The sequence below is a fragment of the Diospyros lotus genome, chromosome 5 (assembly GCF_014633365.1).
Source record: "Diospyros lotus cultivar Yz01 chromosome 5, ASM1463336v1, whole genome shotgun sequence".
NCBI classification, from domain to species: domain Eukaryota; kingdom Viridiplantae; phylum Streptophyta; class Magnoliopsida; order Ericales; family Ebenaceae; genus Diospyros; species Diospyros lotus.
The window spans coordinates 40,090,867-40,118,745 of NC_068342.1; the positions used below are offsets into that span (position 1 = coordinate 40,090,867).

Consider the following 27,879-nt stretch of genomic DNA (forward strand, 5'->3'; position numbering starts at 1 on the left):
GCCAAGCAATTCTAAATACTTAGGACACTTTATTATTCATTTAATATATTAACCTTATTTTTTTTTATAAGTGCTCAGTTCGGAGTAGTACCGATCGTTCCCAATTCCATCATCATACATACATACATATATATATATTTGTTTATATTTTATATATCTCTATATTTTTAAAAGATGTTTTTCTATTTCCCTTAAAAACTACATTGAAATCTTATTAAAAAGAAGCGATGCAACGTAACTTTGTTTGCGCGCACTATAATTAAATTGATTGGACCGAGTTGGGCCGAACTTCTAGTGGATTAGCAATTTAGCCTTGGTTGGGCCGAATTTGGGCCGAATTACACATTCTTGGTAAAGATGCACAGTCCAAGTGCTCCTTTTTCGATGTTTTTTTTTTAATTTTTAAATTTCAATAATACCTTTTAAATATTTTATTTAAAAAATAAAAATTTATTATATGAATAATATTTAAACTCATAATACTATACCCAATCTCATTTTCACACAAATATTATTTGAAGGAATTACAAAATTAAATTTTAACTGTCAAATGTATTTTTGGGTGTTTGAAATAATTTACCCATTTTAATTATTGTAAAATAGACTACTATGTAATACTTATTTTGAGTTATTTGAGATTGATCTATGATGCGTAAATACGACCACTAATATATTTGTAAAGAAAGAAACGTAGAATATGGCGAGAAATATTAATTTTAGATCATTGCACTTGATAAATTACAAAAGAAGATGGTGATGTTATCATAGGGCTGGTTGAGAAAGCCACTCTAATATTTAAATCAGACATAAAGTGATAGAGAAGAAACAAATAAGCTTAGAATTGCCGTCTAAATAACTAATGCTTACTTGAGAATAGAGATCTTTCTCTATTTTATAGCAATTTAGAGATAATCTTTTAGTTAAAATTATATCTCTTTGTTAGACAACGATTGAAACTGGTTATTATAAACATTTTCAAGGAGATGAATTTGATCCTCTAATATATGTATATATTAAAATAAAATATCAAATTAAATTTAAATAAAATAATAAGTTTTGTCAAGTTCAAACTCGACTCATCAACTTTTTGATAAGTCAGGCCCAAGCCTAGCTCGAGTTTGAGCCTAAAAATTGGCTCACAAGTTGAGTCTCCACTCAATTCAATTGCAACTCTATATATGTTTAATTAAGTATAAAAAATGAGTTGATGCATATATTATCATTACTAGTATGGTAAATCAACAATTAATTTAAGTCAAAGCGACTAGGATGTCACAATTTATTGGATTGATATTAATTATTAAATTTTATAAAAATATTATTAAAATATTCAGTTATGATATTTTTTATAATACTTACATATTAAATTAACATAAAATATAATATATGATCAATATAAATATATTTTTTAAAATATTATAATTAAATATCTAAATAACTTTGTCATAATTTGTTTTCCTATAAATAAGAGTATATTAACAAAAAAAACCCCAAACCGTTTATAGCTTATATCAGGGTATTCTTTGAAAAATCACAAAAAATCAAAATAAAAAAAATCAAAAGATAAAACAAACTAACACAATGCTACCCTAACGACATATTCACAAATATATATTCACAAATATGTATGGAAAATGGTAGATGCACTAAGAGATACCCTCGAGTTTTCACAGAAACAACGACTATGGATCAAGATGGATACCCTATCTATCGTCATCGCAATAATGGTCAAGTACATACTGTGAGGGGGCAAGAAGTTGATAACAGGGATGTCGTACCATATAATGCATATCTTTCTAAACTTTTCAACTGTCATATAAATGTGGAAGTTTGTGCCGGGATGAGATGTGTCAAGTATATACATAAGTACATTTATAAGGGTTATGATCGTACAACGATGGCGTTAGGAATGATAAATGAGATTCAACAATATCTCGATGCAAGGTATATTGGACCTCCAGAAGCTGCTTGGCGAATATTTGGTCATCCTTTGCATGCAGAGATGCCAACAGTTATACGATTAGCACTTCATTTACCTAGAATGCATCATGTTGTTTTTAACCCAGAAGAGTCGTTAGAAACGATTCAATCTAGAGCTGGTCAACAAATGTCAACTCTTACTGGTTTTTTTGCATATTGTGCTGGCAGTGAAGATGAATGTCCATTCACTTATCAAGAATTTCCACAGCATTATGTTTGGCTCAAGTCGGAAAAGAGATGGAAATCAAGAGAAAGGGGATATGCAATTGGTAGAATGTACTTTGCTAGCCCTAATTGTGGTGAAAGATTTTATCTACGTTTGTTACTAACCGTTGTCAAAGGACCAAAGTCGTTTCGGTCTTTACGCACGGTCGATAATGTTGTGCATGATACATTTAAATTAGCATGTGTTGCAAGGGGACTTTTAGAAGATGATGAAGAATGGATACAATGCTTGAAAGAGGCTACAGTTATGAAAACTGGATATCAATTGAGGAGATTGTTTAGTATTATTCTCACCCAGTGCTCTCCACTAAATCCATGTGCATTATGGAATCAATTCTCAACGCATATATGTGATGACCTTGCACATAAGATTCGTACATTGTTTGCCATTTCTAACCCAACTGATGCTCAAATTGAAGATTATGGTCTCCATCTTTTGAATCAAATACTTCATGAATCAGGCAAAAGTTTAATTGACTTCCCACCCATGCCACAAGTTATTGGAAATTGGAGTGTAGTAGTTGGTAATCGATTGATATTCGAACATCGACAACTGCAAAGTGAGGCACAACAGGTAGATCCACAAATTTCTATTGATTGTCTCAACAATGGACAGCGGAATGCTTATAACACAATCACTTCTTCAGTTTTTCAAAATAAATGAGTTGTTTTCTTTCTGAATGGGGGTGCTGGAACAGGGAAAACATTTTTGTACAATACGATAGCATTAAAATGTCGCAACCTTAGGCATATCGTTATTACTGTGGCTTCATTTGGAATTGCATCATTGTTACTGGTCGGAGGTCGTACTACACATTCAACATTTTCCATCCCGTTAGATGTGTTGGAAAATTCAAATTGTGGGCTTAGCAAACAATCATTGCAAGCTGAGTTATTTAGAGAAACAAAACTCATAATTTGGGATGAAGTTCCGATGCAACATAGACATTGTGTTGAGGCGGTTGATCGTACATTGAGGGATATTTGTGATAGTGAAAAGCCATTTGGGGGTATTACTGTTGTTCTTGGTGGAGATTTTCGACAAATCTTACCAGTTATACCCAAAGGAGTTCGTGAGCAAATTGTGAATGCATCATTAAGACATTCAGTTCTATGGAAGCATATACATATCTTAACTTTGGATTTGAATATGCGCTTAAATCATGAAGGTCGTGAAAATGCTAATTTTGCAAATTTCTTGATGAAGGTAACACTACTTTTGCAAATTTATTTTTTGGATATTTTAAATTAATAAAATGTGTTTTCATTCTTATTTTTTTTATTGATTTCACTTTTTTTAGATTGGGACCAATTCTCAAGAAATCGTTAACCTTCCATCAACAATACACAAATGTCAAGATTTGAATGAATTACTCTCTACAATTTACCCACGGTTGAACATGATAGAGACGTCAACCCCAACATTTTTAACTGAACGCACAATTCTGTCTGCGCGTAACGATGATGTCAGTGACATCAATACTACTGCGTTGAATATCTTTCCAGGGAGATTATATACTTATCTTGCAGCAGATAAAATGTCTGGAGATAATGAAATTGATCCTACCATTACAAATAGATATCCTAATGAATATTTAAATTCATTGGATCCTCCTGGGTTGCCAACTTTTAAGTTAGAGTTGAAGGTGGGTTGTCCTATAATATTGTTGAGAAACATTGTACCAAAAGATGGACTATGTAATGGTACAAGATTGATGGTTATTAGGTGTGGCACTCGCATAATTGAAGCTCAAATTTTAACTGGAGAAAAGTTTGGTAATTTGGCATTTATACCAAGGATATCTTTGGCACCATCTTCTTCAGAAATGCCTTTCCAAATGACAAGACGTCAATTTCCTGTCCGATTGGCATATGCGTTGACCATTAATAAATCTCAAGGACAATCTGTGAAATTTGTTGGGGTTGATTTGCGCATACCAGTTTTTAGCCATGGACAATTATATGTGGCATTATCTAGATGTACATCATTTGATCGTATAAGTATTCTGCTCCCTAAAGATTGTTTGGATTCTACTACAAATATTGTTTATTCTGAAGTGTTGTTGTAGTGTTCAGAAGGTAACCATGTAGATTTATTTTTATTCATTATATAATTTTTTTTAAAATTTAAATTTAATAATAATTTGAAATATGGACTTCTGTAGGATTGGATCGAAAAATATATGGAGCTTAAAAGGAGAAATACAACTACATTGCTTCGATGGGGATGTAATAAGGTAATTTCAATCTCAAAGTATATTTTGATATGTATATTTCTAACAAATATTCTAATCTATATTTTTTTTGTTTCACAAATTATTAGATTGTTGTGCATGTTCCTCATTGGGGATACATACAAGTTGATACGAAGACTTTTTGGAAAGTAATGAGGAGAAAGTTCGAGCAAACACATGTTTGAAGGCATGTTATTGACACATTTTTTGTAAAGCGCGCATACATATTTTGTAAAGTTTTAACCCATTTTTTGTAAAACTTTAATCCAATCTTTTGGTGTATGACAATATAATGTTTGTTTTGCAATAGTATTTGATATTTATCTTTTTTTTTATATATTTGATTGGCAGCAATAGCATTAACTGATATGTATTTTATTTGATATTTAACTTTTAATTTAATTTATTCAGATTGTAGAGCATTTTTTTAATTTATTTTTTTATTATACAATATTAATAAGTATACAATAATTTTAATTTTTATTTAATATTTAATCTTAATATTATTTACTTTTATATTATTTACACCGTGCCTTTAGTCACGGGCATTCCCTAGTACATATATATATATATGCATACATACAAAATACTAATATCATCAAACGAATCAGTAATAACCGGACATTATGAACTAGCTAGAGCCCTTTTTGGCTCTCTCAATGCATGTCATAAATTTTAATGGCGAAGTAATTATGCTTGTTGGAGTTGGCCATGACCAACATTTGGAAGCTTCTATGGCAGTCAAACATATTGGTGGGCAGTTTAATTTCCCCAACCATTTGGATAAAAATATATTGAATCCAAATTCTAGAAGAAATTGACATTCCATTCCATTCCATTGGCTATATATGTATGTCTACATAGCATTCATATAGATGGCATATATATATATTGTTGTATTTTTCTTTTCTCCCTAAAAAAGTCAAAATTTAAAAACTATACATATCCAAAGAGATAAGTTAAATAAATTCAAAAGGATCCAAAATAGATAGGTTAGAAAGATATGTTGTTTTCATAATTCGGCCAACAAATCACTCTTAATTACCTCAGCTTGTAATTGTATAAACATCAAGTATCTCGTCTTGCATGTCCAGCTATATATATAGAATATGGTCCCCACATATATCTCCTTCTATATATATATACCTCATTTTGTTTATCACACATTATTTGTTGGCCATCTTTATTGACTTAAACGCTAAAACCTAAATCAAAGAATTAATCCAACACTATATACCTATATATGTTTATAAGTACTTTATGGAAACAAATTTCAGTCAACCGCATCCCTACCATAATCAGCAGCAATGAAAGATACAGAGAGCGCATGTGAAGAGAATTCGTGGACAGAAAATGCATGCGTTGCCATATTTAGAAGAAGCAACATCATGGACAAACAAAGACAAAAGCCCATTATACATATATATATGTATATATATACACAATGGTCAACTTCATGAAGCCATCGATGGTTTCTCAAGCATGCTATTGATCTCATCATCATCATTCCATAAATCCACTGCTCATGATGATACTATATATACACACACACACACAAATAATTAATGAGTTTGGGGTATGAATTAAAAAAATTGATATTTTGTAATAATTTATGTTATGTATTTTTTATAATGTGTGAAACTCCAAGAGTATCATTTATAATTTTTTACTCGGATTTATTTCACATTTTTTAAACCTCACGATCCATATGTCTCATAACCCTAGTTGAATAAACAGATTCGTCGGAAACTGAATCTAGGGAACTTGGCCTTCGAATAGAAACAAATGACTACGCTATCTCGCACAAAGATAAATTTGAACTCATAACCTCACAATATTCCAACATTCTAAGATACATACGGTGAATCGTCTATATTATTTTAAGAGATAAATTTATGTTATAATTGAGTATCATAGTATGAAAAATCCATGGTATTCTCTTGAATATTGCAATGAATTGCCCCCCTAGATTTATAGATCATGGGGCCCAATATTACATATTTTTAATCAATTTAGTTGTGCAAGAAATTCATCACACATATTTTTAATTACATAATTAAATTATTACACAAATTTATTAATATCTTATCAATTTCCCTAACGAGTGCGTTATATTTAATTCATTTTGTTCTCAGCATCAAAACATTTTTATTAGTTAGTAATAAATGTATAATATTTTAAAATATTTACTAACCAATAAAAATGTTCAAATACTAAAACAAAATGTGTTAAATGCACCTTAAGAAGTACTTTTCATTATCAAAACTCCAATTTTATATATAAGAACTTTTTTATCCAAGTGGTACATGATTTAATGTGCCCTTTTTGTTAAAAATTATTATTATTATTATTATTATTATATACATATATGCAGAATTATTATGTTATCCAGCAAATAACATAACAATTGTTGGATAATATAACAATTGTCCGACGAAGATAATTTGAGAGAAGGGGCACGGGCCCTATTGGGGGTGGTGTGGCCCACACACCACCTGCCTAACTTGCGTTAGATAACATAAATATTACCCGAGACGGGTAACATATATATCAAATCCTCTACATATACACACACGTCTACAGTATTATTTTAGTGTAGTCGACTCTTCATACTTAATATAGTAATCTTCACCACGTAACAAATATATGCATCTCGTTTAAAATAAAATATATTTATTAGTATTTAATTATTATTTTAAAAACAACGATTAACATTAGCTGTATGGAGTAAATCGCATTGGTAATTATTGTTTTCCACTTTTAGCTTTATAACTATACCAATTATAGTGGAATGTGATTATTAGTTAACCAAAACAATTAGGGGGGATAAGAGCTCCCGATTATATGAATTATAATATTATCTTTGTCCACATCAATCAATCTTCTCTTTTTTTTATATTATCTTTAATTATGAAGATAATTAAAGCATTACAAGAACTTGGAAAATGCAAATTAATTAACATCTATATATATATATATATATATTGAATCATACAAAATCATCGTACTAGTGTTTCCAGCAGCACAGGTAACAGTGGAAAAGAGAAGACTAATTTAAAGAAGACTTATATATATATATATATATGGTGAAGAATGGATATATATATATATATATCGTTTAATTAACTTTCATGGCTGCTTCTGCTTCTGGGTGTAGATGTAATCAAGGTGGGCGGTTAGGGTTCTTCTGATCAAACACTCTTCTTCTCCCACTCCTTGGCAGCTTTCCTCCAACTCTGCTCCATCAACCACCTAATTCCATCGGTAAAATAATAATGAGTTGATCAGTTAAATTAAATATTTTCTCACCATAAACCCAGAAATTAAGGTTTGATTCAGTCGAGGAAATTGATTAAACCTACGTACCTCGTGTTGGGTTTTCGCCGCCTGAGCATCACCGGGAAATGCAGGCACCGGCCGGGCGGCGGCGGGGGTTAGCACGAAGAGGAGGAGGATGGCTACCGTGCAAAAGGCGCTGACTTTCGACATCTTCTTTGATCTCATGAAACAGTGATCGGAGAGAGAGAGACAGAGAGAGAGGTGAAGAGTAGGGATTGCGTCGGAGTGGAATTTATAGAGAAACAGAATGCGCGAAGGGCCAAACCTGGAATTTCACTGCCGCAAAATCGTGCTCATGAATATTCAAAAATATTATATGGACGCATGAACGCAATATTTTTAATGATATTTATATATTAATATTATATTTTTATATTAATATAATATAAAATTAATACATATATATTATAACCACATTTTGGAAAAATGTCAAATGGCTCCGGGGTGGAGTTAGACGTTGAAAATTTGAAATTCTCCTTGGTCTTTGAAAAGCTTCTACAGACTTCTAGAAGAAAAATCTGCTTAATTTTTTATTTTTAATCACTCAAAATTAATTTATTTTTATTCAAAAACTTAAATACCCATATAAACATAAAATAATATAAAAATTGTCACTAGAATACAATAATAAATTTATTAAGTAAAAACGTCGGCATCAAATTATTTGAATTTTGTTAGAAATAGAATGATCAAATAACACGTAATAGTCTCCGTGTAAACATTTCGATAATTAAGTCGAACACTGAAAACTTGAATGCTATATTGAAATCAATATCACAGGTGTATCTCTTTTTAAATGAGTACTTATTTATTTATAGAGAAATATAGTACTTTCTTAAATCTATTAGAATTGTGATTCTTACATATAATATTCATTTTAATGTTATGGGATTCATTAAAAATAGGATTTTAATAAATAACATATATTCTTTTAACAGAACTCTCGAATGGATTTTCGAGTGTTAGAATTATCCTATTTACCCTTTGTTCAATGACTCCTCAATCTAGGAGAAATTTATATAGCAACTTACAATATAGGTCTCTCGACTTCTTAGTCTCCGAGAGACCATTAGGACTCTCATTCTTCAATCACTTGTTTCTAGAACAGTCTCTGAGAGATCGTTTTCTCTTGAAGTTTGATGATTCTAGTTTTTATTTTTAGTCCCCTAAAATTGCTTTAGGCTTTCTTGATTTTTTTTATGACACATAAATAAGAAAATATTGATCACTCATTACTTTATACAATTTTATATATTATTTTCAATATAAAGAACATTAGCAATAACAATGGGAACAAGAGAATGTCAACATATTCGACTACCATTTACATATAAAACATATAATTGTAAATGATGAATTCCATTATCTATGTGGAATGCATTCATTCATCATCATCATCATTAAATCCATTAATAGAAGCTCTAACATATCCATTCATGAATTATTTATATTTATAAATAAAATAAGAATACGATTTATCCTAAATCTCAATATCTAAGATATATGTGATTCTACTTATAATGAGAATACCATACATTAAATATCTTAATTAAGATTACTAAGTATTGGATTAATTACTAATAATTAATCTATTTTTATGATATGGGGGGAATTATTTTATATAAAATTATTATTTATATACCAATATTGATATTCAAATTAATTATGGCCACAAGGACGACATAATTAATGGGGATGGGCTGATGATGAAAGTTGAATGAGACATAGGCTTTGCTTTTGAAGATTAGATGATCTCTTGGGAGGAGGAAAAGAGGGAACCCATATGTGCATGCTTGCATGCAAGCTGGAGCATTAATATTCAAAAGCATAGCATATTATTCATGAATATATATAGTTGATGATATAGAGATATTTTTTTTCAGTAAATAAAAATTTTATTAAAATAAAAACACAAAACGTTTATAAATCAAAGTTAAAGCATATTTGGAGCCTCGCAACAAAAAAATTAAATAAAAAAATAAACATAAAAATAAAGAATGTTCTTCTAATTACAATAATATATAAATGCTAAAGAAAATGAATAATTTTCTGATTAAATGAAAATCTAAATCGTAAAAACTTTATTTTATTAAGACAATCGGTTGGTTTCGCAATTTACCGAATTACAAAACCTAACTAAACCTGCTTTAAATAATTTTTAAAATTATCAAATTGATTAGTAATTTGTAAAATCACAATTTTACAATTGAATTTGAGCGATTAGATCTTTTCACTATATCTTTTACCTTTTTTTGCTCATTAATTAATACCAATTGTCAATATTTATCTAAGCGTTTAAGTTCTAGATCTTTGACTCACAATAAATTTATACGTTCACCTAGAGGTGTGGAACAGACAGATCATAAATTTTAAAGAAGATAAAATAGATCTGAATTGAAAACTGTTTAGGATCGAAAAATTTCTCCAAGTTCTCATATTATAAATAAATATTAATACCAAGCAAAAATAAAAGAAAAAAGTAGTTTGATTTGGTGGGCTTGAAAAACAGATCCACATACATCAATTCGTGAACGGCGTTTGAAATACAAAGGTGGTGAAAGAAGCTTCTCTCTCTGGTCAGCATTTAGTGGGTCTAGCTAGCAACTTTAATTACACCCAACATCTCAAGACATATAATTAATATATTATTATTATTATTGATAAGGGTTGGAGTTGACCACCACCAATTTCATCATCTAACGTCGAGTGCGTCTTATGGTTGTGGTAGCCCTCAAGTTTGTGGCTCCACTTGCGAGGACGAGTCTCTATCTTTCCATATATATTCTTTAATAATCAAATTAAATTTGGTATTAGAAATAACATAAAATAATTATATATAATAAATAATATTATATATTTTTTAAAATTTATATTTTTATATAAACATATCATGTGATCGTGTCACGTAAATGATTAAATTCTAACTCATAAGCTAGTTTGGATAAAGGAAGATTTGATCTTGAATGAAAATCGATGTAGTTATTTGAGTTGATTTTTTTTATATATTTGATTTTAAATATTACAGAACACGTGTCGCATGTAGAGAGATTTAAAAGAGAGATATTTTGATTGTTTTTTTGGGCCTAGAACATTCCCCATTAATTATATATTATATATTTATTGTATATAGCTGGGTTTCTTCCCAGCTGCCCCATTTTCAACCTTCACGAGCTGCTGCTTCTTCTTCTTCCACGGAAAACTGTGGCTGCTATTTACTTATTGTCATCTTCTTTTATTATAAAAAGCTGCTCAAGCTTTGCTGTTCTTCACAAGATTTGGCTGCATATCACACTTCAATTTCAATTTTGTGCTTAAAAAGGGAATTTATGTATATATATATATATATATACTTTAGCCTGTTCTAATTAATTATATGTTAATATCTTGTCACAAGTGAGAAGGTAGCATTTTGATTTGGGGCCGGCAATCTTTGGTTTCATGTAATCTTAGTGTCTGTCTATTTATTGGCAAACTTAATTAATCATAATTCCAAGCACAAACAACAGGGCTTAATCAATTAATATTAGCTTTGTCGGATCAAAGACATGCATGCCATTTGATTGTCTTTTTTATAAGTGATTCTGAAAAAGTATTCTAGATGTTTATTTTTTTTTTTAATTTTATTCTTCAATCATGACTCTTTTGAGGTTATTTTCTTGCATTAATAAGGTCGTGCCCCTTAGTGGTCATTCCCTTAGGACTCTTAAGCCACATCTTAGTAGCCCCTTTCATTCGTGGTAGGATTCTTGTGAATACTTGTTTCATTTGAGTCATTAGTTTTTTCACCTTTAATGTTGATTTTAGCTGAAGTAACGTTTGTTAAAATGACTAACATAAAGTTAAAATATTTTTAAATTAAAATATAGAATGATTAAGATAAAATTGAAAAATATTTTAAAATTTTTATTAAATTATTTATTAAATTTTTTAGAATATATTAGAGTACATATATATATATATATGTGTGTGTGTTATTTTTTTTTTTTTTATCTATAAGGTCCAAAATATACTTATTTGGAGAGGAATGAGAGATAAGCATATTTAAAAAATATCAAATAAGAAGTTATGTGACTTTTTTTTCAAGGGTCGCAAGATAAGTTTAAAAATACATTAAAAATGACAAAAGTCTGAAATATTTTTCATATTTTACATTTTTCAATCTATATCTTGGTTAGCAAACTCTATCTTAAAATACATATAATTTGATCTTTTTTTCTAGTCCATCGTTCTTCGATTTTGTTGATCTCTAGTCTTATTTTCAAAATTCAAAAAATAATAATAATAAAAGGCACTGTCAATAGAAAAAAAACGAAAATGTTCCTCAAATACCCAGAAATAACACATTAGGTGTAACACTTTTATATTAATATATTATATATTTTTATTAATTAGATACATAATATAATACATCAATATAAAAATATGACCGACAAAGTATGATTCTCTTTTAAGTGTAAAAGTTACATTTCCAATCGAAAAAAAAGTAGTGGAGACATGCATGTTAATTGAGGTGCATAGCAAATGAGAGTGAAGGCAAAGTGGGAAACCTCATCATTTATCAATATTGTAGGAGCGCTCCCAAACATCATCATAAATTTGGAGCATCCGAAGTCTCTAATTATTTATAATTATAGTTTGTTCCCTATCACTAAGCTAATTATAAAATAATTATATGTCAACAATAATAACACTAATCACAAATTTTAATTTTATTAGGTAGTTTTTACATTTGTTTGGAATTCATTCAATTGTTAGCTAACAAAAGTTCTTCTCTTTTATTCGAGTGTAGGACTGATTTTAAATATGACTTACACTTTTAATATTAAGATATTGAAAAAATGACTCAATTTAAATGTAAAGTTTGATTTTTTAAGTAAGTATTCATTGAAAAAAAATCACAAAGCATTTACATTTTTTGTTAGCACATATCCCGAGCATCACAAAAAAAACTGAATAAAAAGACTAAAACTATCTCTAAACTATTTATATACAATTGTACGTTCTTTAAACATAGAAAAAATATGAAATATGTCAGAAGAAGTCTTTAAATTATCGCTCTTATAATTATACACATAATCTACACTTTTCTCATCTCCTAAGAATTATAAGACTTTTGACATGAATATTAACATTTATGATTGTAACACCCAACTACTTACTTAAATAATATTTAAAGAGAATAATGAACATCAAACTTCTTTTCCCTCCTTAATAATATTAAGGCTTTTGACTGAGCGTCAACATTTTATGATGAAAACACCCTGTTAATTCACCTAAATAATAATTGAGAGGACAACGACCCATTTACTTCAGTCTTTGAATATTTGTATACATTCCTAAGCATTATTTGACTTTCTGTGTGAATATCAATATTTTATGATAAAAACACGTAGTTACTCTTCAAATAATAGTTTAAAATGCATGAAGTATACTCATGAATTAAATTATCTGTTACGTGAAAGTTGACATTTTATAATGCCAACTCCCAATTATCAAGCAGTTCAAAACAAAGATAATTTATGTTCTATTATATAAATAAATATTCCATTTTAAAGTCCATAAATAAATCAATTTGATTAAATACCCTTTATATATTTTTTATTTTAAATAATAAAATTAAATTTATCAATAAGATTTAAATTCATAAAATTTAAAATTATAATAAACTTAAAAATTATATAATCAAACCAAAAGTTTTGGAAGGGTAAAAGTGATAAAAAATTATAGTAAACTTAATAAGGGTTTTGTTAAAAAACACTCGTTAATGTGTATTTAGTGTATTTTATTTTTAGTATTTAAATATTCTTATTAATCGGTGTAATGTTTCAAAATATTATTTATTTATTATCATCTAATAAAAGTATTTACATGTTAAAAACAATTTTACCACTATATCAAAATCTGTCTTCATTTAAATGTTGTCTAAAGGAAAAATAAAAACTAAATCATAACTTAGTGAGTTCATTTGAAATTTTTATTTTTTTACTCATACGTAACACAAATCTCACCTCTAAGGTGTGTCTATATCTACATTATTAGACATGTAAATAGAGCATTTTGGAGTTAACCCTATCAATAAAATAAATTATCAAAATACCCTCAACATATTTTTTAATTCATGACTTTTAAATTATAACATACTCAAGTTTACCATCAACCACTTGGGGTAGCGCAGATTGTCCCCATCGTGCCCTTGAAAGCTTTGGAATGCCACAAGGTCGTGAGTTCGATTATATTTTTGTGCTGAATTGAAGAAGTCAGATCTTGAATTTAAATTCACGATGAATATGTCTGTACATTTAGACTGGATCTAGGCAAACTCTGAGTTTTAAAAAGAATAGGATAGTCTGAATTGAATGCCATCTGAATGCTAGGGACTCTTGAGTTTCCCATATTACAAAAAAAAAAAAAAAATTACCATCAAGTCCATCACACGAAATTTGATATTTACTTGAATTTTACCTAAAACTAAATTACAACTATCAATTTTCATCAAATGGACTTTTATTTAGAATATTTTATTTTTTAACTTAACCGTGCTTGAATATTTTATTTTTCATCAAACTAATATTTTATTTTTAAAATTTGTGTGTGTGTGTTAGTTTTATCATCTATGTAAATAAGTCTTCACCAACTTTGGGGTCTCATAGTTGTTTTAGATGAGTCGAAACTAGTTGTTATTGTTGTTGTTATTGTTTTGGAAAAAAAATTCACTTGTTGGGCTTCATTTATCTGACATCGGGCTGAAAGGCCCATTCAACTCAGGATGGGCTTTCTTTTTAATTTTTTTTTTCTCTAAAATAATAGGCAATCTTCTTCACAAGCACAAATGTCCCTCACCAACTCTAGTCAATCAGACAAGGTATCCCCCCTAGCTAATATTTGCCCCCATCTCATCCCACATGCATAAATTATAAGCAACGAGTTGTAGTATCTAATTATAACCCATAAGACTTGAATTAATTCTCTCACGTCACACAGTTTATGAGTTTTAAGTAAAAAATTTAAATATAATGATATTGTCAATAAAATTCTAACAAAATATATATAAAATTTGCTAGATATGTGCATGGGTGGGAGCAAAACACCATGTTTTTCAGTTTTCGTTAATTATCTAACAAGCTAATCTCCAACCAACTTCTTAGCTTAAAGAACTAGAAAAGTTGGTTTAACAATAAAAAAATTATAATGATTTTCTTGAGTTTATCTTGGCTGGTAGCTATAAGTTTTTGCGGATAGCAAAATACATGTATATTGTCACAACCCACTTCTTTTCAATGTTGAGAATCAATCATACATTAAGAGTGTTCTTTAAGTTCTTACGAGTTTACTAATCCAACAAGCATAATGTAAATAATTTTCTATTCGAATCATAAGAAAATCACACTAAAGTAATATTTGTTAATCAATATATAAATCAGAAAAAATAGAATATAAAAAACATTTCAAATAAAAGTGTTTGTTAAATTTATCTGATAATTCTTAAAAAATAAGTCACGTAACTTTTTATCTAGATTTTTTTAGATAAATTTATCTCTTTTCTTTCTAGATAAATTTATCTTGATTCTTATAAATAAGAAAAAATAACGCATGTGTTTTTTGGTGTATTCTAAAAAAATTAATAAATAATTTGATAAAAATTTTAAAAAGCTTTTTTAATCTTGTTTTGATAATTTTATATTTTAATTTAATTTTATCTTATTTATTTTAAAAAACGTTAGATGTGGAGATGGTGGCAATACATGCATGTACATAAGTACTAGGAAAAGCATAGAAGAAAACAAGGAAAAGTAGATGCATGCACATTCAAATTTTGTAGAACATTGATGAGAATTGTAAGGGCGATGCAGACAAAAGGTCTGTAAACATGACAGCAAGCAGACTTCTGCTCAATGTCATATTGTTGGCAACACAGAACCCAAAAACAAAAGGACAGTTTGGATTTGGTAAACTCTAATTTAATTTTTAATTACACAAAAAAATTTATATAAAATAGTTAATTAATTAATGTGCTTCACTAATTTCATATAATTCAAAATTAACTATTTTTCATGATTATAAAAATATCACTGCCACATTATTCATAGTAATGTAGCTTGTCTATCAAAGAGGGATATCCATACACAAATTGTACATAAAGAATTAATGATGTAGCTAGCTTGTTTATGATTATATGCTTCTTCTTCTTCCAGCTCGAGTTTTGCCAGCCATACATATATAATTTATGACTCTTTGAAGCTTAATTTCACCTCAACTGCAAGCTTGAAGAATAACTGTTCACCATTGATCTACATCTCTGGATCTCCAGATTAAACCGAGCTTTGTTTTGCTTTGGTTTGAACCTTCAATAATATTATTCCATGGCAATTAGGCTTTCTCAACTTCTTCAAGAAGAACAGCAGCCCTTTAGCTTGCAGGATTACCTCTCAGAGAGGAGATACATGGAGAAGAAGAAGATGATCAGCTCCAGTGCAGACTGTAATGGTTGCACTGCCCATCAGAAGAGAATGGCAACTTCAAATGGCTCAAAGATACTGAGATTAGCGATCAACAAGATGAATAGTTTTTTCAAAACCAAACAGATAAGAGAAGCCGAAAATGCAGCACAAGCCAGCAGTAAGAAATATTAATTAATTATCTTCCTTTGCCCCAGTTGCTGTCTTGTTATATATATATATGGTGGTAATTAGTAATTAAGGATGGTTAATTCATTAGAATAATGTTAAAACCGCAGGTAGCAAGATATATGGAAGAAAGCAGCCAACAGCTGAAGCCAGTTACAGTGCCAGAAGAACTACCATCTGATGATGAAGGTTCACTTAATTTCCAACTTAATTATTTATTTAATGTGAATGGAAAGTCCATATATTAATCTCTTCTTTGTTTCAAATGACTCTGATTATCGAGTGGTGACGTGTCCCTCTTTATATATATATAACTTTATAGAGTGGCTCAAGTTATATCTAACAGTTTTGAAAACAGCTAAAAATGTGTGTTTGTTTGCAGGAAAACAAATTCCCAGCAAATTAGGAAAACAAAATGAGGGGGGATTACTTGAACAAACAGTAGTGACAGAGCAGAGAAAGGGTGTAATTAGCAAGAGAGAGTTAAAGCAAGATGACAAGTGCTTCAAGGCCAAGCTGCGGCTGCTTCAAGTCCACAGTGTTGAAGATGTAAACCAACTAATGAATGTGGATGTGTGTGATGCAACTAAGGAATGGACAAATTTCCAGCTACTGATGGTGATTGGAAAGGAGATAGCATCTGGAAAGGAGATAGCTGATGCTATCTTGGATGATTTTGTCATAGAATTTATTAACAGTGAGGTATAAGGTTCTTGATGAGATCTCTCTCTCTCTCTCTCTCTCTCTCTCTCTCTCTCTCTATATATATATATATATGTGTGTGTGTGTGTGTGTGTGTCCAAATTTCGTTAGGTTCTCTGTCTAATAATTTATGGGTAAATGGCATATAAATAACTACAATTAATCTTATATATATAATTAGAGTATTAATCCAAACCATTTTAACATGATTAAGTAGAATGAGTACAATGGTTGATATATTAAAACAAGTCACAGTTTATAGAGTTACTTCTAATTCTCTCATTAAATCTCACCATTTTTTTTTTAAATTACATCAAATCAATTTAATTCCCTTGAGGTTAGGATGCTTTTGTTTTTATATATTATTTTAAAAATGAGAATAGAAAATTACATTTAGTTATTTTTCATTTTCTTCCCTCTGGGACCCCTCCCTTAACAGAGAGACAAGATATAAAAATTGATTCAAAATTGAAAACAAAATAGAATTGTGTAGAAGAAATGAAATACAAAAAAAAAAAAAAAACTAAAAATACAAATCTGAAATTATTAATTTTGACAAAAGAGGTTTGAGGTTTCTATTGGCTGACTTGTCCTTTTCCATAATTTTCTCGGTTCTTCACTTCTTCTAATCAATCCAATCCAGTAGAAAATCTACAACTTTCTGGGAATTAGAATCCATTCGACAAATCAGCATCTGCCCAATCCTAATCAAAATCCAAAACCCAGAATGAAGGACAGCCACCCAAATCCGTGGCTTCAGATCTGTCGTGGGGCTCCAATCTCTGTCTCTTCTTCCGAAACCCATTCCACCTATAATGTTGTAATGCATCTTCTCCAAATTTCTAGATCAATCTCTCGTCCCTACTATTGCTACCATTAGTACTGGTGGCATCATCCACTGCAACTTCGCCATGCTCTCTCTCTCCCTCTCGACGCCAATCCACCATTTCTTCTTCATCTCAGACTCCTCCAATGGCCAACCTTCTCACCACCTCTTTTCCATTCTCTTCTTCTTCTTCTTCCTCTTCGATTTCTATCAAGAAACTGAACGTAATTTCTCTGCCTCCTCCTCCTTCTAAGACCCACCTTTCCTTCTCCTTGTCCTCCAAAAGGTTCGCCAAATTCATCGTCAAAGCCGAGCAAGAAGCTGAGCCCACTTCCAAATCTTCTTCGTCTTCCGTGGCTGTAGTTTCCGAGAAGCCCGAAACAGAGGGTGAAGAAGAGAAACAGTTGGAGGCTGAGGAGAGAGAGAAGCAGCAGGAAATGGACTGGAAGAGTGACGAGGAGTTCAAGAAGTTCATGGGTAATCCCTCCATTGAAGCCGCCATAAAGCTTGAGAAGAAGAGGGCCGATAGGAAGCTCAAGGAGCTCGACAGGGAAAGCAGTGGCAATCCAATTGTGGGGTTGTTCAACAGACTGGTTCGTGACAATTTGACCAGGGAGAAGGAGAGGTTGGAGAAAGCTGAGGAGACCTTCAAGGCTCTTGATCTTAACAAGGTGAGAATTGTTTGTTTCTTGTTCCCAATCACTTACTAGTTTTCTCTATAATTATTTCAGATTGTTAGCACCCGATCACACAATCACACACTCTTATCATGACAAGGTGCTCTTTACTTTAGACAACTGTAATTGGTTACTCACACACTGAAAACTCTGCATGTTTGTTGATCCTCTACCTCTATTCTGAACACTACTCAACACAAGATTACCGAGACAAATTCTCAGTGAAACTATGCTTACCAGATAAGATTGTATCAATTTCTTATCTGGTTTCAATTTGAGGAGCAATCTAGCACTGATTTTGTTACTCTCCTGTCATGAATATTGCAAGTGGAAAATGTGTAATTTCTGTGAGGATTATGAAATGCCAGTTGAAGAGCTGTTTCGGGTTCGACACATTCTTTGCAACAGACGTCAGGAGATTTGGAGACGGGGGAATTTTCATTGGGAACTTGAGGAAACCAGTTGAAGAAGCCATACCTAAATTAGAGCAGAAACTCTCAGAAGCAGCCGGCAGGCCGGTTGTGTTATGGCTAATGGAGGAAAAGACTAATGACATTACAAAACAGGTACTTAAAGATGATTCAATTCAATCATCTTCAACCTTCTTTCATGATTCTAGATTCCAATGTAGTTTTGTATGCATTATTTGATCCATTTTGTTGTTGTTTAAGGTTTGTATGGTGCAACCAAAAGAAGAGATGGACCTGCAGTTTGAAACAACTAAGCTGAGCACTCCTTGGGGCTATTTCAGTGCAGTGGTTCTGTGTGTTGCAACTTTTGGGACAATAGCTTTGATGAGTGGCTTCTTCCTCAAGCCTGATGCTACTTGGGATGACTATGTAGCTGACGTCGTGCCTCTCTTTGGTGGCTTCCTCTCCATTTTAGGAGTTTCTGAGGTATGCACCCAGCATTCTAATTGTCGGGTTCATGCAACCAAGTAATATACTTAAAACTATGGATGTGAGATTTTGTCTCTATATTTTGCAGATAGCCACAAGGGTAACAGCAGCTCGATATGGAGTTAAACTCAGCCCATCTGTCCTTGTGCCATCTAATTGGACAGGATGCTTGGGAGTGATTAATAACTATGAGTCTTTGCTGCCTAACAAAAAGGCACTTTTCGACATTCCTGTCGCGCGCACAGCCAGTGCGTATCTGACATCCTTGGTACTTGCTATTGCTGCTTTCGTCGCGGATGGCAGTTTTAATGGTGGCGACAATGCATTGTAAGTTCTATTCTTCCCCCCTCATTTTGTGGATGATTCCTGAACCATTACTAACTATGGCAAGCCAACAAACATTGGGCTCCAAAGAGGGAATTGAACCAAAGCTATAGATATGGTGCAATTTGAATGTCTTTTTAATCTTTAGGCTGCGTTTGAAGTGAGGATATTTAACAGAAAGAAACATATAAGAACATTTATGTTCTCTTCTTTGTTTCCTTCCACAAGTCCTAGTTTCCAAACAAGGGGTTCATGTAAATAAGTTGATTTGAAAATTTTAATGTCTAGTTATTTATTTATTTATTTTATGCAGGTATATAAGGCCTCAATTCTTTTACAATAACCCCTTGCTTTCCTTCGTCCAATTTGTAATTGGACCATATTCGGATGATCTTGGGAATGTGTTGCCCTATGCGGTTGAAGGCGTGGGGGTTCCGGTCGATCCCCTTGCTTTTGCGGGACTCCTAGGTGAGCTAACCAGCTACAATATTAACTCGTCGAGCAACGTAAAAATCATCAAATCTTTTTAACATGAATTTTCGACAATGATTCCTATTCGTGTGCACCCAAAGCTCACAGTTTCTGTGACAATCTGACCCTTCTACAGGGATGGTGGTGACTTCTTTGAACTTGTTGCCTTGTGGAAGACTAGAGGGAGGCCGAATTGCACAGGCCATGTTTGGGAGAAGCACTGCTACGTTGCTATCTTTTGCCACTTCACTTCTTCTAGGCATTGGGGGTCTGAGTGGAAGTGTCCTTTGCTTGGCATGGGGACTCTTGGCAACCTTCTTCCGGGGTGGGGAAGAAGTGCCGGCAAAGGATGAGATCACTCCCCTGGGAGATGACCGGTACGCTTGGGGCATCGTACTTGGCCTCATCTGTTTCCTCACTCTCTTCCCTAATGGTGGGGGGACGTTCTCTAGCTCGTTTTTCAGTGCCCCATTTTTCAGGAACGATCTGTAAATAGTCGACACACGATTCTCTACCTCTCTCCCCCTCTCCCATCTCTCAGTCTAGGCAAGCCACAGTTGAATTCCTATGTACAATGTGATATATTCACATCTTACTTGTACTAGAAAATGAAATTGTATATGATCCTTGCATTATCTTATGTAAAATTTTCCTGTACTCTTGTCTTCCTAGGGAAACAAATGAAGTAATTGGCTATAACCGTGAAGAAACTGAATCATGGATTCAGCTAAGATAGTGATAATCGAGCAAATGGTGATTTCCAAATAGAAACATATGCCAGATAATATACAGGTGAAGAGAGAAACTTCAATTCTAACGGCCCGCCCTTCGTGATTAGAAAGTTTCATGAGAACAATTGGATCATAACATCGTCCAACTGAATGCATGACAGGACAAGAAACAGAAGGCATGGTCTTACTAATTTCAAGATTTTTACAGAGAAAGAATTATAAAGACAACGAAGATGATACTACAATAGGGACCTGCAACTGCAACTTGAATAAGTTTGGTTCGATCAAAGGATGTCTGCCCTTCAATTTAACCGTGGAGCTGTCTGAGATATCCTTTCATCTTCCAGCAGCTCATACGGGTCAATATATTGGGGTGGTGTTGTAGGTGTTTTGCTTGCATCATGTATAAAAGTCGGTCCAAAATACTGTCAAAGATTCAAGCAAAGGAAAATGATTAATATTCCATTCTCAGCATTTTAGCAAAGTTGCATTGCATTTGACAGAGCATGAATGATCCAGGTATCTATGGGCAAACACTCCAAAAACAGGAAGCCAACCTTCCAACATAATTTCCAAGAGCAAAAGAGAGAGAGAAGGTAAGCTAAGCGGGAAACATCATTTAGAGCTATTGTTCATGCCAATAATCTAACATCATTACGGCATTAAGCAAACAACCATTTATGCCATTCAAAAGATTGCTTACAAGTGCATAATTCATTGCAGCAACTTCATTCCCCAATCAAACTAATATATGTTGACTTAAATGGCAGAGAAGCACGTATACCTTTGGAAATTGGAGGAATGATCAGACAATGCAATGGGCGACATTGAGAATGTTTACAAACAACAACAAATGCAAGCCTTAATCCCACTACAACTTTTACAAGATTTAACTTTCTTAAAACATGTAGCTACTGCTTCCACTTGGGTCAGCATTAGTTTGGATACCTCCAAAAAAATCCACCTCAATTTTGTATCTTGAGCATGTGATATTGCCAACTGGATGCAAAATTTGCATGGAAATCTAGGTTAAGCCATTAAGATTATGTTAGAAGTTTTTCTAATTAGTTGCTAATGTCCTGGAAGCAGCTCTCCATTGTGGACTACAGTAAACGCAGCATTTTATGCATCTGGCATAAAGAGAAGCATGCAATCACTGTACATGTCACACTTTTTTTTTTTTTTTTTTGTGGGTATTTGTGACATGGAAAGGAAAGAACCCTAAGCTCTGAACCATAAAAAGAAGTGGATCTTAATCAGATAATATACAATATAGGCTAGGAAATGTCGCTCAAATAGGCCAAAGCTTGTAACCTTGCGTTGCTTTCAACTCTATAGTGCTACATTGAGACTCCAGACCCTAAAATTCCCAGAAAACCATATCATTCCCTGATCTTCAATAACAACAAAGTCTGGTCTTAGTAAGTTGTGTAAAATACTGCCAGTAACCATAATTTTTTTCCTCTTATGTCTTCCCAGACCACTCTTCTCTTCATCATGATTCGAGAAATATGGTTGATTATTTCAATAATACTTTAGCAACTGTCAGCCTATGCTTAAGAAAATTATTAGTACGGTCCCTGTCTCTGAACTTTATGTTCTTAGTCATAATGGCAATCACTTTGAAATAAATTAGAGTACTAAATTAACATCAATTGAAGGTTATAAAGATCAATGGAAGTACAAATTCTGACCAGAGTCACTTCTTTAAAGACTACCCAATTTCAAACTACTACCACAAGTGCATAACGGTAATGGATAACACATTCCACGATACACCAGAAAACAAACAATGAAAAGATATCATATCTTAGTAATGGAAATGATTAACTAGGAAACACATCAAAGATAATAAAGAAGCTTACTAGGTATAGAGCAGAGAAGGATGCAACTGTTATGAGGATCAATGGCCAAAATCCCAAGAAAAAAGTAGCCCCAGTGGATAGCAAGAGCTTAGCTCGTGGAATCAAACCCTGAATTTACAGAAGCAGTGAACTGTTCAGAGTTTCTCATATTCATGCATCAATGCAAGTGGAGATGGGCAAGAAAGTAAGTTCAGATGGGAAACGGATTAATCTAACGAGCAACTTAATCAACATAAGGGGGGCTTTATAGAAATTATTTACGCAGATAGGCTTTTTTTGGTGAGAAATAACAATCCAGTTTTGTTCCATCAAATTCATAAATGGAAACAGTTAATATTTGGTAGATATAGAGAGGCTGTTACAACATGGGGGAGCTATCAACTGTAACACCCACGTTCCCTAGTATGTGGAGCATTCTGGTACATAGTATATAAACACAATAAGCCACATATTCAAAAAATAGAATTTGGTAAGGTAAAAGTGTATGGATAACTCTTTAAGACTTCCATGGTATTCATAAACTGACTTTCTTTTAAAGTTAGATAATCAAAATAAGACAATATACTTCACTCTTCTACAAATTAACCATGTCAAAATACAATAGCAATTATTTACATTTTGTCTGCAAAACTTTTACTCTCCCTAAGTCATTTTAGTTCAGTATTATGTGATTGTTTTCCCCTGCACAAGAGGACCAGGGTTGCTTTGGATTGACGAGTATAACTTTTGAAATGAAAGTGTACCATGTGACAAAAGACACATTCCATTACAGAAATAGTTAGGAAGTAGTGCAACTCTCAATAGCAAAAGATAATTGGTAAATATAGCCTTACACATGAGGAGCTGCTGCTTCTACTCCCAACTGGAATAAGGAAGAATTTTCAATTTTTACAATCAACATCATTGACGGGATTCTTAGAATATATTGTCGAAACAAATGGACTTGATTAGACATACTTTAGATCAAAAGAATCAACTCAGATTTGACAATACGGTTTTGCTAATTTGGATCAGGGTTGGAGCCGTGTACGGACTCAGCCACTTTATAGACAGTCAAAAGATAAGAGTGACATGAGGTTCCCACAGAAATTAGCTCTCAAGTAACCCTGAAATAATAATATATGCTATATCCAGTGGGATTGGCACATTGGGATATGCACAATTCTTCCTCCAAACTGTGTAATTTAGTTGTTTGTGAGTCAAGTTATTCACAACAAAATTCACTTAGGAGCAGTTAAAAAGCATTCCAATTTCCAAGAAAGATGGAAAAATGATATATGAAAGAGAGTGAAGAAACCTCTAAGCCTTCACTGTTCAGAGCCATGGAACGTTCCCTTTGATCAGATAAGCTTTTTTCATAATCTGTCGAGACTGCATTTCTTTTTGAGTAACTACCCTCTTCTTCCTTCAATTTTATATCCTCATCTCCAAAGACGCTCCTATTGCTTTCTTCAAGCAATGAAGTGGGATTCATACCCCGCCTTCTTAATTCTTTCATAAACAACGACTCTGGAGGTTCTTCACCTGAAAATGAAAGGAAGTATAAGGTCAAGGATTTGGGTACACAAGGAAGTATAAGGTTCCATATCAAATTAAGTTGTTAACCACAGGTAACGTGAGGTGTAAATCTACCTGTTATATTATTACTATTACTCTCGACAAACTGACCCCCGAGGAAGTCATTGTTGATCTTGTATTGATCTTATTGTAAGGGCACTTAATTGCTAATTGATCCGATGGCCAAGAAACCACCTACTTTCTTGAATTCACACATTTTTTTTTTTTTAACTTTCAATTTTATTTCAAGAACTAGTTAATCTTATTTAGTTCAAAACAAGTTTACTTTATTTCCTCAAAATTCATACAATTGCATCCAACTTCCCCATAATGATACAATTTCACTTCACTTTCTTAACCTCAATTATCCAACCGATAAACACGCTTTCCGAAAATAGACGGAAAATTAGAACGGAAAACAAATAGAAAACTGACCGCTGTTCTGGCCGTCACCTTCCTGGAGCTTAGAAGAAAGCTTAAAGCTCCGGTGATGCCTCTGAAATTTGAGAGACTTTCTACGTCGGAGCGGAGAATTGAATCGGGAACACAAGCGGCAAGAATTGGGGAGCGAGTTTGAGCGAGGGATCGACAAGCTGGATTCGACAATCTGGAGAGGACTCATCTTTGGATTCTCGGAGACTTTAGTAATCGGAATTGGTATGGCGGTGAACTGCAAACGGATTTCCATTTACGGAAGCAAAACGGAAGCAGTGAACTGAATTGAGTGCGATGGAAGTGAGAAGGGAGAAGGGAAGGCGCATTCTAGAATGATTGGGGGTTCGGTTGTCTATCATGCGCGGGAGATTTTGTGGCTGCTGTTTGTGGCTCAGAACTAGAACAAGTTCAAGCGAACACGTTACACGCAGGTGATAGCGCCAGAGACTGAGCGAAGCGGCGGCTGAGCTGACGCCGAGAATAAATTTTTGGCTAAATTACATCCTCGCCCCTCATAATTCGCAAATTACATTTTTTTCGAAAAACATTTTTTTTATGTAATTCTTGCCTAAAATATTTTATTTTACCAGTAGCATATTATAACTTTTCAATCATCTTATTTAAAATATTAATAAAAATTTTATGTATTCTAAGCGTGTCAATTAGTTGTGTTGACTTGGCACTCTTTCACTGATAAAAACCAATTTTTTTCGTGTATATTTTTAAATTTTTTTTATAAAATCTAAAGATTACTTTTAATAAGTTTTTTAGGATATTGTTATAGATATTTTTCGTTTTACTCTTTATGGGCTGGGCTTGACCTAGCAACTCGGCCCAATCGCATAAAGTCCAGTAGACCATGAACTGAGTTCGTCGAAGCGAGTTTGCACATTGTTGGAGCCCGAGCTCAGATCACAGGACCAAGCGGGCTTGATACGAGCGAACTCCCAACTATATTTCAAGCGAACTCCTAGCAACTCTTGTAGTTCGTCAACCTAACCAATCAGTTAGCATAACGAGAAGATTATATACCAGAGAATATTAATGGGCAGTTAGGCCATTCAAGCCCAACCTGGCCTTTTCTTCTCGACCCATTTGATCGGTCCATGTTGGTCCCATCCTACCTTTTGCAACAACATCATTATAGCCATTTCTGGATTTTTGTGCGTCCACCTTAAATCTCATCCTCATTAATGATGGATCACATCGACATTAATGAGGGTCCCGTCAACACCTTGCCGTTGCATGGGCATTTTTGTCGGCGACAGATATTCTGTTTCATCACCTGCAAACGTATAGCATATGCAAAATGACATCTCCTACTTCTATATATTAGTCAGCTCTCCCTAGAAACATGGTATGTTTTTTTCTATCAACTTACTGATATTTTGTATTTACTTGAGTATCGGAGTATTTTTCAGGGGCCAAGTGCCCCGCGAATCAACAAACCAAATTAGATAACCCTTTTCTCCCTCTCGAATTCATTATATCAGTGCGAGCTAACGAATCATGGTCGACCAATTCTAAACGTCGACAGATATAGATCAAGAAATTAGGATATTAAGATTTGCAACCTAGTCCAGGATTTCTGTTATAATTCACCTACTCAAACCATTTGAAAGGCTAGATTAGGCATTAGTTGCATAAATTTTTGTCTAAGTGGCTTGTAAATTATGTCGAGAATAATCCAAGGCCCGGACTTATGATGCACAACAATGTTTTGGAGGCACCATTTTAATATTTTTCAAATGTTTCTATTTTTAAAACATCAAAAACATCAAAAAAAAATGTTTATGAATTGTTTTTGTAATTTTAAAAATATTTTGAGATCATTTTGTTATATTAAAAAAATATAATAAACATGAGCTTCATTTTGTAATTTTAAAAGTAAGTAGATTTTTAAATTTATTGTTTGTATTATATATATTTTTTAATTTATTATTTATTTTTAATTAGTAAGTAATGATTCATGAATGATAGAATTTATTTTTATATTTATTTAAATATATTATGAAACTTATATTTATTTTTAAATTAAATAACTATTTTTTATAATTTTTATATTAAAAATTATATTTACAAAAAAAATCTCTATAATTTTTTTATTTACAAGTTTCTAATTCTTACTTGTTTTTAAAAAATATTAAACAACAACAATAATATATCTAACCTTAGTTATTAAAATCCCGATTTTACGCGTACGATTTTATAATTTGAAGACCCCTAAACGATTCAAATCCCATGTAAAATCCAATTTAGGATAAAATCCTATAAAATCTCGATTTTACATATACGATTTTACGATTTTATGCTTTAGAGATTCCCAAACGATTTTACGATTCAAAGACCTTCATTGATTTAAGTTGCAATTTAGATGATGTTTCCAACGTGTCAATGTCACATAGCATCTGACATTGGAACTTATGCAATGAATTATTATATTTTGCCTCTAAATTGGAACTTGATTTAACATTGATTGTATAAGTTTCAATGTCACATAGCATCTAACATTAATTGCATAAGTTTCAATTTACTTGATTTAAATTATAATTTTTACTTGATTTAACATTGATTGCATAAATAAATCAAGACAAACAAGTAAATAATTAATGGACCACCAAACCTCAAATTGGGATTTTACTTGATTTAATCAATGTTAAATCAAGAAAAAATGCAACATAAATCTAATGAAAGACGTTGAAAGAATCCTCTAAAGAATTTTAAGCTATATTTTACCTCTAAATTACCTATATTTTGTCTCTAAATTGTCTATACCAACCTGCTAGTTTTTGAACTATATTTTGGAAGTATCATCTTTTAAACTATAATAAGGAATAATCAGGTTATTAAAAGATATTAATTTATTTTCTGCAAAATTATGTTATTATAAACATATATTTACAAAAATTGAAGGGTATTTTTAATTATCTCTAAAATCTTACGATTTTACGATCCGATTTTATGGACACTTTTTCGATTCCACTTAAAAT

At 32.1% G+C, this 27,879-nt stretch overlaps 5 protein-coding genes across 5 annotated transcripts; 3 read left to right on the plus strand and 2 right to left on the minus strand.

Annotated features, from left to right (window-relative positions):
• Nucleotides 1-1,897: 1,897 nt before the first annotated feature.
• On the plus strand, nucleotides 1,898-4,274 carry LOC127802258 (uncharacterized). The gene is made up of 3 exons (XM_052337970.1): nucleotides 1,898-2,729; nucleotides 2,904-3,412; nucleotides 3,507-4,274. The coding sequence occupies exons 1-3, from the start codon at nucleotides 1,898-1,900 to the stop codon at nucleotides 4,272-4,274; spliced, it is 2,109 nt and encodes a 702-aa protein (XP_052193930.1).
• Nucleotides 4,275-7,385: 3,111 nt separating this feature from the next.
• Nucleotides 7,386-7,984, minus strand: LOC127802572 (phytosulfokines-like). Its single transcript, XM_052338443.1, has 2 exons — nucleotides 7,806-7,984; nucleotides 7,386-7,691 (listed from the first exon to the last, which is right to left on the minus strand). The coding sequence occupies exons 1-2, from the start codon at nucleotides 7,941-7,943 to the stop codon at nucleotides 7,569-7,571; spliced, it is 261 nt and encodes an 86-aa protein (XP_052194403.1). The 5' UTR covers nucleotides 7,944-7,984; the 3' UTR covers nucleotides 7,386-7,568.
• An 8,265-nt stretch (nucleotides 7,985-16,249) lies between these two features.
• Nucleotides 16,250-17,110, plus strand: LOC127802259 (uncharacterized). Its single transcript, XM_052337971.1, has 3 exons — nucleotides 16,250-16,394; nucleotides 16,513-16,591; nucleotides 16,785-17,110. The coding sequence occupies exons 1-3, from the start codon at nucleotides 16,377-16,379 to the stop codon at nucleotides 17,108-17,110; spliced, it is 423 nt and encodes a 140-aa protein (XP_052193931.1). The 5' UTR covers nucleotides 16,250-16,376.
• A 702-nt stretch (nucleotides 17,111-17,812) lies between these two features.
• On the plus strand, nucleotides 17,813-20,956 carry LOC127802352 (probable zinc metallopeptidase EGY3, chloroplastic). The gene is made up of 6 exons (XM_052338106.1): nucleotides 17,813-18,601; nucleotides 18,976-19,173; nucleotides 19,279-19,503; nucleotides 19,595-19,833; nucleotides 20,144-20,298; nucleotides 20,438-20,956. Exons 1-6 carry the CDS (start codon nucleotides 18,077-18,079, stop codon nucleotides 20,791-20,793), a joined length of 1,698 nt encoding a protein of 565 aa, XP_052194066.1. The 5' UTR covers nucleotides 17,813-18,076; the 3' UTR covers nucleotides 20,794-20,956.
• A 138-nt stretch (nucleotides 20,957-21,094) lies between these two features.
• On the minus strand, nucleotides 21,095-25,281 carry LOC127802353 (uncharacterized). Its single transcript, XM_052338107.1, has 4 exons — nucleotides 24,890-25,281; nucleotides 24,195-24,421; nucleotides 22,898-23,005; nucleotides 21,095-21,457 (listed from the first exon to the last, which is right to left on the minus strand). The coding sequence occupies exons 1-4, from the start codon at nucleotides 25,140-25,142 to the stop codon at nucleotides 21,335-21,337; spliced, it is 711 nt and encodes a 236-aa protein (XP_052194067.1). The 5' UTR covers nucleotides 25,143-25,281; the 3' UTR covers nucleotides 21,095-21,334.
• Nucleotides 25,282-27,879: the final 2,598 nt, after the last annotated feature.